This window comes from Vicugna pacos, chromosome 21 (genome assembly GCF_048564905.1).
Source record: "Vicugna pacos chromosome 21, VicPac4, whole genome shotgun sequence".
Lineage (NCBI taxonomy): Eukaryota > Metazoa > Chordata > Mammalia > Artiodactyla > Camelidae > Vicugna > Vicugna pacos.
The window spans coordinates 16,515,532-16,531,533 of NC_133007.1; the positions used below are offsets into that span (position 1 = coordinate 16,515,532).

Genomic DNA, 16,002 nt, shown 5'->3' on the forward strand with positions numbered 1-16,002 from the left:
AACAAAAAATTTAGTGAGAATTGTATGTACTTCATTTTTGCAAATATCTTAGTGTCTGACTTCACAGAAGACAGCTGGATTCTCCATCTGCTCCTACCTTCACTCCCTTGTACTTAATTCTCCCCCGGAAGACTCCGCATTGTACTTTTGAGACAATAAGGGTGAAAAAGGAAAAGGTAAAAGGATAATTCTTTTTAAAAAGATAAAATCATGACTCACACAAATACAAAAAAACACGTCAAAGATTTTACTGAGCTCATTAAAATTAGTGAGAGAACTAGTAAGATGTTACAGCTGGTCCCAAGGAAAATTTGATTTATGAATGGATGCATAACTAGTCACAGGGCAAGAATCTATTCTACTGAACACTTATGTTTCTATGAAAAAGAATAATTTACATTATTATGGTTTCTACTGCATGCAGAATTGTAAAGCAGCCCAAAGACAATGAAAGGCAGAGACAACCTTGATGAGTGAGCTAGACAGGACACCCACTGAATTTTTTGGTTTATTTTGGCCCATTTCAAGATCTTTCACTCTTTTTCCTGACACAAAGAATCACTTGATGTCATGAAACTAGCTTTACTTTCTTTGTGTAGTTTTTGAAAGGGTCTCAGGGACCCCAAGGAAGTACCTGTTTTCTCGTTTACACCCTGAGTTCCTAGAATGGTGTCCAATACATAGTAGGTACTCGACAAATATTTATTGAATGAAATGGTTTATTCCTCCTCTACCCTTGGGGCTGTCTCCTAAAAATGTGATGGAGTTGGGGGGGGCGCGAGGGAGACTAAAATGGAAAAGTCACAATTGGAAAGTGAATCAAAAGATACTTGTTAACAAGAGGGCAGTAACTGAGGGCAGAAGAGCTGGGGAAAATGCTTCCCTGGAGAAAGAACCAGAATGAGTGCCCAGAGGGAAGTTTCTAGGACTCCACCTATTTGTGGTGTGACCACTGGCAAATCATAGAACTCTGAGCTTTATATTTTTCTCATAAAGTGAAGCAGTTCAGTTGGGTTCAATTCTCTTGGTCCAAATACCAGAAGAACTAGGCTTCATTTCAGCTCTGATTTTTCATTTGCCCAATGATCCTGTCTTCCACCACAAGTCCTTCCCTCCTGGTAGGGTTATCTGAAACATGTTTTAATCAAGGAATAAAGGAATTCCTTGAGATTCACTTTGTGGTTTAACAAGCACCCACAGACTTGCCTATAACACAGAATTTTCGGACTGTTTATTTTCTGCAATTTGAGGAATTTCACGAAAAAAGTTCCTTTCTCCAAAATGCCTCCCCCACCATTCTACCATGAGGGAGTCTGTATTTCTCCTGTTTGCAGTTTCTATGTATTCTATTTTTGTTTTTGTTTTTCATAATGAACTGTCACTTTAGCAAGAACTGTTTTCCCCTCATCCTTCTCTAAGCATTTATATCTTGATGCAACTTTATCATTTTAGAGTTGTTTGAGTAACCAACTTCTCTTAAATCTCCCAATTAGGTTTAGAATTAGTCCTTATATATATAGTTTTAAATCAAACAAAACCAAACCAACCTTCCTTTGCTATTAAATAACAAAAGTAACACATGCTGTTATAACAAATTAAACATCACAGAAATGCATGCAGTAAAAAGCAAAGTTTCTCTTCTTAAATCTCTCCTTCAACCCCAGCGAATATGTAACTGCTATTTACAGTTTGGAGTGAATCCTTCCAGGCTTTTTGCTATGCAGTCATATATCCACATACTGCTTTTATTTTTCCTCCAAGTTAAAATTCTTCTATTTTGTTTAAGGATGCTCTGAGGGCAAAAGGGGCCATTGAGCTTGTCCTGGATCATGCGTTAAATAGGTGGCAGAAACTCAACTTAATTTCTGTGTCGAGGCCCATGGTTTGGTCAAATGTCCAGCTCCATTTCCAAGCTTCATAAATCCCTGTTTACTGGCAGGCGTTGGATGATATCCTGGACTTTCTGCTTTGGGTTCTATCCCAGTCTTGCCCTGCTCTCCTTCTCTCACTGCTGCCATTTCAGATCATTAAGGCCTACCTGGACTATTCGCTGCACCACCATCTGGCTGGCTACCAGGGCACATGGTTCAAATATGAGATCATGGCCATCGAGCACATCTTCAACCTCCCCGAGAAACGCAAGAGCATTGAAATCGTGACCTACGTGGCCCATGCGCTTAGCTACATCAAGCTCCTAATGGGTGACTTGGACTTGGCCATTGACTTAGGTAAGGGCTGGCTGGTCAAGAAGGGACGTGCAAACACAAGTAATGCCCAGAAATAGACTGGCATTGTTTTCTTCCCAGGCTCTCGAGCCCACAAGATGTGGGCATTGCTTCAGAATCCTGACAAACACTGTCTGGTCCTCTGCTGGCTTAGTAAATCCTTATTCTTGAAAAACAGGTATTTATCTTAAGGCGTGTTCCAAAATTAGGGAAAGAAAGCCATATTAGTGGAATGTTCTGGGTTCACTTCACCCTGGCATCGAGTGGGGGAGGGAGCACAGTTTACCCTAAGCTGATGTAACTGATGACCGTCATCCTTTGGAAACCACCGCTCTGGTCCAGTGACTGGAGGAAAGTCAGACAGTCACCCCCACTGTGGAAATCAGGCCTCCGTCACTGCCAGGTGACAGAAAGGGAACGGTCTCACAGGGAAGGCAAATGCCCCGAGGACAGCAACCAAGACCAGAGACCCAGGCCAACATGGACTGACTGCGGTCACTCTGATAGAGAAGTCTGTGAAAGAAAAGTTTGAACAAATTGCCCATTTGAGATTTAGGAGTGGGTTTGAAGTCTGTTTAACTGATCGCGTTTGGTCCCGAATCGCTGGGCAGGACTGAGACCAGGACTGGACTTCCTCACCTCCCGCCTATCACGTTTTAATCCTACCACTTTTCCTTTCCTGTAGATACAAGCAGCTGATCCAGGTGCTGGGGTGGCTGTGGGATCTTTCTGTAGCAGAAGAGCACATTTTCAGCAAGGCCTTTTTCTATTTCATATGCCTGGACATCATGCTTTATTCTGGTGAGCCTGGCCTTGGAATTGATAAGAAACTGAGGGCATGACACTTGTGTAGGTGTGGGGTGGCAACTATCAGGGTGGGGGCTCTGAGACTACTGGGTTTCTGGCTAGGACAGGGAAGGGGGAAGAGCCTGGTGTTTGGAGCTCAGGAAGCTGTCTAGAAGGTGCAAGGATTTTAAGGGACCAGCAAGGAGGAGAATTTAGAATTTAAGCTGCCAGTTAAAGTGTCAGATTAATTTGCACACAAGAGACACTGACTGATATTGTCACTATGTGCCTTCTATTAGGGTATTTAATTTTTAGCAGGGTAGACTTGGCGACTTCATGCTTTAAAATGAAGGTTTGGGCTGCTAATGTGAGGGTTCCAGGCACTGGTAGCTGTTGGTGATTCGGACAACAAATTCTTCCCTGGTAACTTTCAGGTGAGACCAGGTAGGAAGGCTTCAGGGTACATAATAAACCAGAGGGGCCAACCTCAGCATTCTTTTTCCGACAGGTATTTTCAAAGGGGATGCAGGTATCACTGCCAATGAGGGACGTATGGGTAGGAAGACAAAGTCCCAGCCTGCGCTGAGGCTGACTCCTCAGTCTCAGGCAGGGAGGGTTGGTTTAAAGCCCACTTCTGCTCAGTTGATACTGCGGCATTCTATCGTACATGTGTCAGCTTCCACAAAAGCAGGGACTCCGCCAACACAGGGCATTGCAGTCACCTGGTTGATGTGATCCAGGGGACCCTTTGGATTCATAAAGTCATCAGAGACAGTGGAAAATTCTCCTCCATCCACCAGCCAGGCTCTCCCGTTTCTCTCTTTTTTAGGCTTTGTTTATAGGACATTTGAAGAATGTTTGGAATTCGTGTATCAAAATGAAGATAACAGGATCCTCAAGTTTCAGAGTGGAATCCTCCTGGGACTTTACTCGTGTGTTGCTATCTGGTAACAATATGTTACAGCCCCAAGTCCCCAAACTTGGAAATGTTGAATCCTGAAATGTTGAATCTCCTGAGATTTTTTTTTTTAGAAGAAAGACAAGAAAGGAAAAGTAATTTAAATTTATACATGAGGCAGACTGAAGGTGACAGAGTGGATTTACACTGAAAGACACCTTAAGGGTCACCTAGTTCATCCCTCTCAACCAAGGCCAGAAAAGCCATCCCACCTCCATTGTATTCAGTGCAACAAACATTTATTACGTGTGTATCATGTTGAGGTAATACGGCGATGAATAAGAAAAAGGAGTCCTTGCTTCTGAGAAGTGCTGGGGTTTGAGGGAGACTCATAAGTAACACTACTTGCCCCCTCCCCCAAGATCTAATCATAATCATTGATGATTAAGCTGATGCTGTAGGATATGGCTTAGATCTGCAGGCAGGTGGGCTTCCTAATATTGAATCCCAGGATTAGATTTACCCATCAGCAGCGGGCAGTTCTAGGAAACTCCATCCCCACCCCAGCCCCCTCAAGGCAGGCAGTGCCATGCCCTCTGTTGGTCTCTCTGGCTCTCAAAGTGAAGAAGAGGGATAGCTACCAAGGTGCACCTGCCTAATCCCTCCCCCAAAGTCATCATCCAAGTCACTAAGTCACTCCTCATCATTGGGGGAGGGAGCAAGACTGGGAAAGAGATGAGGTGCTTTGCCCCCGTGGAACTGCCTCACATAGAAGGAAACTTCAGGAGGGTGGGAGAAGCAGGCCTCCTGTACCTCACGAACCCATTAAGCCTGAGGCTGAATCTCTCTAACCTGTTAAATTTTTTCTTTCTGTCTTTCTTTTTTAATTGAAGTACAGTCAGTTACCCTGTGTCAATTTCTGGTGTGCATCACAACGTCCCATAGACCGGTTATCTTATACAACAGAAGTTTGTTTTCTCATAGTTCTGGAGGCTGAGATGTTCAAGATCAAGGTGTTGGCATCTTTACCCTGTTACATTTTTAACTCAATAAGCCTGCAGCTGGGGCCTCCGCTTCAAGGAAGTAGGTCAGGAGTCAGGCTCCAGAACATTAATTGAAGGACTTAAGTCATTCCCTCTTCTACTTCACACCTCAAATTGTACAGGCAGCCGTGTTGTCCAATATTTAGAGATTTTGTGCTAAGATTCAATGACAATATGAAAACATTCCAATATAAAGTCCTGCAAACTAGAGCAGTTCCAAATTTGAATAGAAATCTCCTCTTACTATAAAATGCATTGGGAGAAATGAAAGTCCCCAAACTCCCTTGCCAGCTAAAGTCAAAAGAAAGTAAAGTTCAATGTCAAATTAACTTGCCCATGTGAGTTAAAAGTTCAAGGGATCTAAAGTCCAAAATGCGTCCTCATTTCTTATTCCGCTCTATCTCACCAGAGGAGTTCTCTCAACAGCTGTGGCCCAGGCCAATGCTGGTCGCATTTGATGGGCATAGGAATCCTCTGCTGGGTTTATTAACTCAGTTTCCTGGCCCCATCCCCAGAGTCTGTCTCATTCAGTAGATCTGGATTTGACCAGAGAGTTTGCATTTCTCAAGAGCACTCAGATGACACTGAGGACACTAGGCAGTGGCCCACACTTTGAGTAGTCCAGTGTAGCCTAGGTGCTCTCTCTTTGGAATCAGAGCAATTTCTTCAAGCCCCAGAGTGAATAGCTCCAAGTGTCTGATCTGCTTCACATTTTAAAGAGTCCAAAGAGTTGAATAAATGATGGCTAACATTGCTCAAGTGTTCCCCCCGATTCTATTCACGTCAAATCATCAAAAAACTATTTATTTTCCCTGAATTGGTCAGTGGCAGGCTTCCAGAGGCACAGGTACCTCCAGAGAGACCCATTTCAGAAATGCAGCCCATTCCAAGGATGCTACTGATTTTTCTTACTCTTCTGTGGTGGTACAGGTATGCCAGACTTCAGGAATGGGACAACTTTCAGGTCTTTTCCAATAAAGCCAAAAGTCTCGTGTCAAGAAGAACCCCCACAGCTCTTTACTGCGTCAGCATCTGTAGGTACATGGAAGGGCAAGTTCTCTACCTTCAAAAGAAAATTGAAGAACAATCTGAGAATGCTCAGGACATTGGAGTCGACATACTCAAGGTAAGGCCTATTCTCTGGTCCCCAGGATAAGTCACTCCTCATATGGATTTTTCTCTACCACCTCTGACAATTATTTTCTCTGATGACAGAAGTTATACATGCTTATAGTGCAACTCTCTCCCCCAAATTAGAAGAAAATATAAATTGCCCATAACCTTACTACTCAGAGACAACCATTTTTTACATATTTTTTTCTCTCTCTCCCTTTTCTTTGGCTGAAGTCTGATTATTACAGTGTTGTGTCAGTTTCAGGTGTACAGCAAAGTGATTCAGTTATACATATACACACATACATACATATTCCCTTCTCAGATTATTTTCCATTAGAGGTTACTAACCACTTTTTACATGTTGAGACATCATTTTTCAAGTTTTCTTCTACGTGTGTGCATGCATTTCCATTTTTTAAACTTGCTACTAAATGAGACGTATTTATGAACAACCTCCTGTTGTTAAATTGCTTTCTACACCATTCGTTAAAAGGAAGCATAGTATTTTATCTTGTAGATGTACTGTTAGATAATCTTGCCAAGGTATTCTTAGATAGAACTTTTCTGTAGTACTTCGCTGCTGTTACTGGGATAAATATCTTGGAAGAGAAGTCGGCTGTGCACAGAAATTTTAAATATTCAACTGCTAGAAAGTGAGCACCAGGTACTAGGTGCTGGGGTACAAGGGAAAGCAAATTAACCCTGGTGCCTGCCTCCCAGAGCTCATAGCCCAGCATGGGCAAGCCCCCCGAGAGAATGAAGGGCTGGACCTCTCTGGTCGCCTTCGTGCCTGCTTGCCTTGTCCTGTTAAAGGCTGAGTGCAGATGTATTCATTTTCTATATATGTGTCTCCAAGTACCACTAACAGCTTGAACAGCATCACTTCCTATCCCACGGTTTAGCAGGTCAGAAGTCTGGACAGGCTTGGCTGGGCGCTCTGCTTGGGGTCTTTGTTTTTGCGGGAAGTGGGTGATTAGGTTTGTTTATTTATTCTTGGAAGAGGTAGTGGGGATTGAACCCAGGACCTCCTGCATGCACTTTACCAGTTGAGCTATGCCCTCCCCCTTAGGATCTTAACGAGGATAAAATCAAGGTGTCAGCTGAGCTACGCTCTCATGATCTAGGGAAGAACCTGCTTCTAAGTTCCTTCAGGTTGTTGGCAGAATCCAGGTGCTGACGATTTTAAGGCACGTCCCTGTTTCAGAGCTGTTAAAATGTTTCGAAACAAGGCATCTTGGGCCCAGTGACGTGTAGTGGCTCATTTAATTGTCTGAGGCATTGTTATGGGGTGGGTCCTTTTCACTCCCGCTGGGTAGAAAAGCCCTCAGTTTGCCCAGGTGGGAGCCTACTCTCTACCACTCTCCCACCACGCTCAGCCTCAGCACCTCTTCCAGCGGCTTGCTCACAGCAGCTTACCTCCCTGCCCCCAAAACACGCAAGTTCATTGTCGTCACTGCCTGGAGGTATGTGCTCTTTGGCATAGAACTTGTCTTTATATTTCTGATTCATAAAGCATTCTGCTGGCTCTCACTCAGAAGACGGAAATTGCTTGGTGGCATAAAATGTCATTTTGTTTTATGTGATTATTACGTATTATGGAGTTTATTTCATGTAATTTGATAGAGCAAAGGTCTTTCCTTAAGAAAACGACTTATGAGGGACCTAAAACACTCACTTCCTGTTGTTCGGAAAAAAAGCAGATTTTTTTTTTGTCATCTTAAACATGGTTTAATTGATTCCAACGTTCTCTTCTTTCAAATACCAGGCATGTTACATATGACAAGTGAGTTTGACTGTCATCATCACTTTTAAATATTGATAGAGGACTAGTAAAGGGGTACCACACTTTTGGACAAACTGGTATATGAAAATCCAGTAGATAGATTAGCTGGCAGTTAAAAGAAAGCACCTCTTCATTTAATGAGTAGTAAAGTGATAAAACTCACCTCTCCCAAAGACAGTACAAGTGAAAAATACAGTACGTGCTATTGGGATTGCAGCAAAGATGAGTAAAACATTGTACTCAAGGAATGTGTGATTTGAATTCCAGAAGGGGGTGGGGGTGGGAAGCCCAGGAATGGGAGGGAGTGGTAGGGGTGGAGAATCAAAAGAATACAAGAACACAAAGTCAAACTTGGCATCTCGCACAGTACACAGAACAGTGCCTCGTACACGTTACCGAACCAAACTTGGGTCCGCTTGCCCGTGCGCAGTAAAGGCAATCTACTGACATGGGGTTGTGGTGAAGGGCAGTGCAGTGTTTAGTGTAAGGTGCCAGACAAGGAGTCCAGGGCAGCCAGTGCTCAAAAGACCCCAGTTCCCCGATGGGTTTCAGGAAAGCATTTTTAAATGCGAGGTGAGAGAGGGGAGTCACAGGGTATGTGATCAGCTCGTGCACCGTTCTCTGATTGGCTGATGGTGAGGTAACAGGGCGGTGTCACAGGGGTCAACATGATCAATCCTCAGGCTCCAGGAGATGGGGGTGGCGGGGAGGATACAAGCTCCTGATCATCAAGTAGTTAACATCTTCCATTTGGTGGGGGTTTTAGCATCTGTGAAGCAACTCAGGAAATGTGCGTCAGATACTGTTATCTAGGTACTTCACAGAGGAATGAATGATTCTGTGACTGCCACATGGCTGATTTACTGTTTAAATTCTTATCAGTTCTCCTGGCCCAACTGCCATTTTTCTCACTACGAGTTCACATCCTCTCAGTCATTAATTCTTGAGGCAGGCTTTTGGGACTCAGGAGAGCCCTGGGAAACTACAGCTTTCCTACAAACAAGGGGAAGGCAGAGGACACGGAGGGAGGGGTCTGTTCTGGGAAGGCCCCACGAGGTCCTGCTTGGATGCACAGAGATGTTTAATTTCCTGAATAAATAATGATAGACAAGATAAACACGTAATAGGTTTGTCAGGAAAGTTCAATGTTTCAATTTCATTTCTATGATATTGAAGTAAGTGCAATAAAAGAATAAGGTATTGTTTTGTTAACCATCAAATTAGCAAAGATATGAGAGATGACACATTCATGCTCTGAAGTTTACTCTCGTAAACTTTCTAGAGAGCACTCTGGCAAAATGCATAAATATCTTTAAATTTTGCACATCATTTAATTCTCCTCCTGGTAATTAGCCTGAAAAAATAACAAGATGGCAAATAAATATTTATCTATAAAGATGTTGATCTCAGGTTTATAGTATTAGAAAAAAAACCTAAAGGAAAATAAAAGCTGTATGCCCTTCAAAAATACTGGTTAAGTCAGAAATGGTATGTTTAAATATTGGGATATTTTCACATTAAAAAAATCTGAATTTCTGACTCTTCTTTTAAAAATTGGAGCATCTGGTGACTCTAGGCCCCAATCCTAAAGGTCAGCTATTGGCTGGAATTGACAAGGGGTGACAGGGCATGCCCCCTCCAGTATGACATAATCCCCTCTGTTTCTTATCTTGTCACATTCAGCCTCTTGTTTATGTTACTTGCCTGGCATCTGTCAGCATTTGAACTTATGAAACCTCATAAAAAAGAATCATGTCATCGGAAAATGTCCGTAACATGATGCTAAATGGGAAAAAACAGTTACCCTATGGGTGATGAGTATGACCCCATTTACAGTGGGTATGAGCACGAGAGTGTAAGTGTGTGTGTGTAAGTGACAGGCAGTGTCACAACTTAAAAGCTGCAAGTTAAGTTTTATTTGGGGGTCTTACCGAGGACCACAGCTCTAGCCCAGAGGTCAGCCTCTCAGATTAACTCTTGAGTAACTGCTCTAAAGAAGTAAGGGAGGAGCCAGGATATGGAGGAGATTTTTGCTGGGGAAAACGCCAAAAGATAGATAACTAATTGTCCTGGGATTTGGTGGGTCAGTGCACAGATGGTAAAAGAATTTACCAAAGACAAAGGATGAAAATAGAAAAGGAGTTTATTAAGTGTGCTGCTATAGGCAACAGTGGGCCACTGGCGAGAGATATCTGTGCACTCCAACGGTAGGCTGCTGAGGTCTTTTATAAGGGAAGGTGACCTTTAAATCCTTGTGCTTACATGACATCGGGCACGAAGAGGGTCACAGGGTGCAGGTGCGTGATCAGGCTGATGTTGAAGTAACAGGGAAGGGAGGAGGTCGTGAAAGGGTAGGGCTAGGGATTTTGGTAGGGAGTTGTGACCGCCCCTGGTGGCTTGATTTCTGGTCATTGTGAAGTTGATCATTGTCTAGAGTAGTTAGTTCAGCTAAGGCAGGTAGGTATTAAGAAAGGAATGTTCTTTGTTACCTTTAAAGGGCAGCACTGGATGCTTGAGGGGTCTTGGAGCAAGGATCTGCCAGATGTCTGTGGACCGTATGCTAATCACAAAGGACAGACATCTCAAGTTAATGATTTTAGCGCTTTTCTATGTATGGAAAAGGCAAGGATCTAGGTTCACTGAATTTATTCCTTAGATATGCATCTTAACTGTCTAGGGCCAATATGCGTCTGGTGGGTGGCTGTAGTGACTAATGGCTTAGTTCATGTAGAGCTGGGGTGGTGGGCAACATTCTCTGCCCACAGCAGAGAAATTAAAAAGTGGGAGAGTGTGTATCCAAAAGCCAAAAGTATTTCTTTTTTAGGTGTTAGAGTTATGAGTGGTTTTTTTTTTTAATCCTCATTATTTCCCTAAATTCTGGGAGTTTTGTTTCTTTCTCCTTTTTTCCTCCCATTTCCAGTCTCTACATTTTTTTTCAATTGAAGTATAATTCCTTACATTTTGGAAATTAACTTATATTGCTTTGGTAATCAAAAGAAAAAAAATTTTTTTGTTATTGTTACCGCATCGAATTTGGGTCCACTTACCCGCCGTGCAGCAAAGCCAATTTACTGACACCAGGTCGTGGTGAAGGAATGTACAGTGTTTATTGTAGGGCCTTGCAAGGAGAACGGGCAGCTCATGTTCAGAACTCCTGAACTCCCCCAGTGGCTTTCAGGGAAGGGTTTTTTAAGGTAACATTTGGAGTGAGGGCCAGTGGGGTGCGTGACTTTCTTCAGATTGGCTGGTGATGAGGTAACAGGGTGGTGTTTCGGGGAATCTTAATCATCAACCTTCTGACCAGTCTGGGGTCTATGCACCTGTGGTCAGCACATAGTCACCATCCTCTACCTGGGCGGGGTCTTAGTTCCTGTAGAACAACTCAAAGATCTGCATCAGATTGTATCTATGTCCCTTCAGGTGGAACTAGAAACTAGTTTTATCACTGAACTGTGGTTTCTTGACTGCTTTTCTGCATTCTCTCACCTCTGTAATTAGTAACTGCTCGAGTCTGCTCTTTGGAACTCAGAAAAGGCCTAGGAGACCAAAGCCTTTTTCCACAAACAAGAAACGGGGATGCACATGGGCTTCTGTACGTGGGAGGGTCCTGCTTGGTTTCAACCCCACCCCCCACTTTCTTTGATACTCCCCAATTCTGAGGGGAACAGGGGGCAGGACAAGCAAGACAATGAAGTTTGGGATAGAGAGGTTGACCATGAACTCGGCAGGGGGACTCAGTTTTAGGGGGACTCAGTTTCATTTTTTAAAAGTGATTGCTGAAGTAGACAGATTAAGGCAGGTTTACCTGGGGCCAGGAGGTTGAGCCCTGAACAGTCTAGAAAGCCCTTGGCTTTTCTCTCATTCCCAAGGAAATGTATAAGGACATTGTAAGTGTCTCTGTGAAAAGTTTCTTTCCTTTTTGACAAATACGCATACCACAGGCCTGATAAGTAAAACCCCTGTCTCACCAGCCCCCATCCCTCTTCATCCCATGAATGTTGATACAATACTTATTAAATCTTAAATAACACTGTTCAGTGCACATGTTTATTTAGAACAGTGGCGTGTGTCAACACAAGGAACAGGAACTCAGCTGCAGAGTGGGGACCCCCAAAGGACAGGTAGATGTATCATTAGCTAAAGACCCAAGCTAGCAAATGTCACCAGCAGGGAAGAACAATTCTTGAATTAGGGCTTTCCAAAAAAAAAAAAAAGTGATTACCGAGAAGGGTTAATGAGCCCACCCATATCACATTCTTGGTCTGGGTAGACCAGGGGGCTACTCCACCTGACCTTCACCATCTAGTCTCCACTACTTTCTATGTATGTCTCTGTCATATGCTTTTTTCACTTGGTTGCTTATATCTTTGAAATGATCCCAGATCATCTGAGGAGTTAAAAATCTCTGCAGTCAGGGTCCCCTTTCTGATTCTGATGTGTTGCTTTTTCTTTAGAACTTGGAGAGTCTGATGGCTCAAAACACCACCGGGCCTGTCTTCTACCCAAGGCTTTACCACCTGATGGCCTATGTCTTTATACTGATGGGGGATGGGCAGAACTGCAACCTCTTCCTGAACACAGCCTTACAGCTCTGTGAAACACAGGGGAACGTGCTGGAGAAATGCTGGCTGAACATGAGCAAAGTACGTACCATCAGCCAGCAAGCTGGGGAAGCGGGTGCTCATGGGGGAGGCCAAGGAGCCCCAGAAGCCCACTGCCTGCTGGGTGTCACCTGATGTGGGAGGCCATCGTGGGCCCTTCTGGGCTCTTACTGAAAGGGATGACATGTCCATAGGTCGGGTATTCGCACCTCCTCTCCTCCTTGAGTTTCCGTGGGATCGCCTCCTCCTCCAAATCCCCTTTAGCAGGATCTCTGCCTTCTTGTGGCCCTCACCGCTTTCCACTGTGTGTTACATTCGTGTGCATGTCTCGTCTCCTCTTGAAAATGTGAACTCTTAAAAGGCAGAAACCACTTAGTCCCTCACACAATGCCTTCTACTCAGTATTTGCAGAATTAGTGAATGGATGTACATTTTATGTGTTTATTTAGAGTCATGTGTCAGTATCCTGGTTTGGGCAACAAAGTTCATTTCTTGTCTGTGGGTTCCCCTGGTTTTAAACGCTCAAGGACATCTGTCTATTTCTGGTATTGGACCACTCTTGACCACGCAAGGTGAAGAGCACTGATGAATTCTGTTCTCTGTCTCTCCTCTCAGGAATGGTGGTACTCAAGCTCTGAGTTAACCGAAGACCAGTGGCTTCAAACAGTCTTGAATCTCCCCTCATGGGAAAAAGTTGTATCAGGCAAGGTCAACATGCAGGATATTCAAAAAAACAAATTTCTGATGCGAGTTAATATCCTAGACAATCCTTTCTAACGTTTCGTGAAAGAGAGCAAAGATTTTAGTAAGACTCCTTCTCTCATGATGAGTCAGTATTAACCTGTCTCTGTAGCCAGCATCCTCTGGGTCCCTACATACTCCCTTCAGTTCCAGACACAGAACCAGACGTGGTTTCTCCTCTTTCCGGAGGGTCGGAAAGGGTTGGCAGTGTCCATGCTCTACCTTCTCCCAGCTTTACACAAACTCCCTTTGCCTTTCATGTTGTTCTCACTTAACCTGTTGATTTCTGCCCATGCAAAATTGTATCAGATCAAAAAATATTAATATCAAAATGGTACATCGTACAACTGATGCCCTTCTAGTTAATCTATTAAACTGAAAAAATGGCTATTTTTAAATGTCCAGTTGTTCAATCTTTTGTATGTAGCCTGAGATTACAAATAGCAAATTCTCATCATGGTCCCTAAGGGCAAGATTTGAAAAGACACATCTTCATCTTGCTTGACTGCAGCCTCCGAAGCCCTTGTAACCACGTGCATCAAATATCTATGGAAATAAACTTCTGAAAAATGAAAATATTAGTAATTTTCATGTAGGTATCTTTTGCATGCTGAGGGTTTATATATTTCTGTATTTAGCAAAGTGATAGCATGCAACTTCATTTCCCAGATGTTGGAGAAGCTGCCCCCAGAGCCACCTGCAGTTACTGTCTCTCTTCATTGGCAGAAAGAACAGTTTTTGTAGGTATTTTGAGGATGCAAGTGGAACATGTTAGATTCAGCCTCTCTCTGCATTGTATGTATATAAATGTATAGACAGTGGAATACCACTCACCGCAACTTCTTTACCCAGGACAGATGACTAATTTTAAACATAAACACATCATATATTAAACTTCACGTAAATAGTGTCTCCTTCAAAGCTGTCATCCTGGAATTTGCATACTTGTTCCATGTGCTACATAAAAAACTCCTTGCTTTCTAATTACCTTCATTATTTTGTATATCATTCGTCTTATTCATTCACTTATTTACTCATTCAATTAACATTTTTTTTGACTAATCACCATGTATCAGGCATTGATGAGGTACCAGAGATTGAGATACAAAGACATAAAAGCCACAATCCTGGACCTTGGTAGGCCCGTAGGTCCAGCAGAGGAAACAGACCCACAAGTAAACCTCAGTTAGTCCATATTTCACTGGAATTATGTAATAGAGGTGTGGACACAGCGAACGGAACATGGTGAAGAGGGTAACACATACAAAACTCAGGCATCGCAGAAGCTTGGCTGAACTGCCCCTGAAGTCATTTCGGTTACACTGTCCCTTCTGGGTGTGAGTAGAGGGCAAGTGTGGGGTGCAAATGGGTGAATGTGTAAGAGAGAATGTGTAAGTAATGTGCACACGAGGAGACAAGTGTGAGCAACGCTTGGCCTTTAGCAGAGAGGTGTGTGACATGGGGCTCCTAGGAGATGTAGGCCAAGGGCCTGGGGGTCCGCTCTCCAGAGGCGGCGCTGTCCTGGAAGTGAGGAGCTGTCCTCCAGACCCCCAGCCCACACCCCCTTCCCGGGCAGACCCTCCCACTTGCACTCCTAGCTCCTCCTAGATGGAGTCCTCCAGTGAGACGCTGGGGGCTGGGCTGTGTCCACAATCCTCCATCCTCCAAAACTTCAGAAACTTCTTTCACGTCACTTTATTGGCTTCCGACCAAGCCAAAGCGCAGACTGGGAGGAGGTAGGCATCGGGAGGGCAGGCTGCTACTGGAAGTGCAGTGAGGTCGTTCCCCAAGGACTGAGCAAAGAGAGAGAACAGAGGAAGCAGGAGGAAAAGGCCAAACTGAAATTTAAAGATTTTACATTCCATGGGTCTGTATCCAGAGGAGCGGGCATCAGGCTTTACGGGAATCCTGAACTTGGCTTCGGGCCCCGACTACAAAACAAACCAGTTATGGGACCTTTACATCGGTTTCCTCACCTCTAAGCTCAGCAGGTAGTGACAGGTTCCCTTCCCGCCCCATCAGGCTGCTGTTCCGCCTCCTATCCGCCGGCGGGGCAGGGGTGCATCTCTGTGGCCAGCAGATGGCGGCACCGGCTCTTTGCTAGGACTGTGCCAAAGGAAGGGTTTCTGGTCAAGCTCTGCAGGTTTTTGTCTTTAGACCCACAGCCTCAGTGCTTAGAACCGCATCAGCCTCCACAGCAACTCCCCTCATTACCTACAGGAAGCTTCTAGCATTGTCAAGAACATCACTGAGAAAGTAGATTCTGGCTAGAATTCTTTTTAGGAGAAGGCAGATAATTCATGAAGCTTTCAGGAACAGAGGGTGATGGAGAAGTGATGATCTTTTTCTTTTCTGCTCTTTCCTACCTGCTTTCCTTCCTCCCTTCCTTCCTTCCTTCCTTTCTTTCCTCTCTCTTCCTCCCCTCCTCCCCGCCTCTCTTTCTTTCTTTCAACATAAGTCTTTGTACTAACTCTCCTCCCCAAGTCTATGAACTCCTAGAGGGCAGAGCCTCCTTCCTCATTCTGTATCTCAAGATCAGTGCCTGGACATGTAGTACGTGCTCAGAAAGTGTGCATTAGTGAATTAAAGAATAGTTGCATTTGATCATCTCAAGTTAATTCTTACAGGCACTCTTAAAAGCAGGAACCTAATACTTATTGAACAAATAAACTATATGAACAAAAATTACTTATCCACTGTACTAGCCAGGCTTTGTACTAGGGTTACAATAATGAATAAGAAACAGTCTGCAAAGTAGTTATAGGTGTCGATTTTTAAAACACACACACTAAATAAATAAAGCCAATTA

The 16,002-nt window shown here is 43.8% G+C and overlaps 1 protein-coding gene across 4 annotated transcripts in view; it reads left to right on the forward strand.

Moving 5' to 3' along the window:
* The window catches only part of ADCY10 (adenylate cyclase 10), a 72,757-nt gene extending 58,986 nt beyond the window's left edge, over positions 1–13,771 (forward strand). For all 4 annotated transcript variants that reach the window (XM_072946189.1, XM_072946190.1, XM_072946191.1 and 1 more), the window contains 7 exons: positions 2,024–2,228; positions 2,307–2,403; positions 2,911–3,026; positions 3,841–3,958; positions 5,883–6,078; positions 12,306–12,494; positions 13,068–13,771. In XM_072946189.1, the coding sequence (XP_072802290.1) occupies positions 2,024–2,228; positions 2,307–2,403; positions 2,911–3,026; positions 3,841–3,958; positions 5,883–6,078; positions 12,306–12,494; positions 13,068–13,229 (1,083 nt within the window). In that variant the 3' untranslated portion in view covers positions 13,230–13,771. The remainder of the gene's footprint in view (positions 1–2,023; positions 2,229–2,306; positions 2,404–2,910; positions 3,027–3,840; positions 3,959–5,882; positions 6,079–12,305; positions 12,495–13,067) is intronic.
* Positions 13,772–16,002: the final 2,231 nt, after the last annotated feature.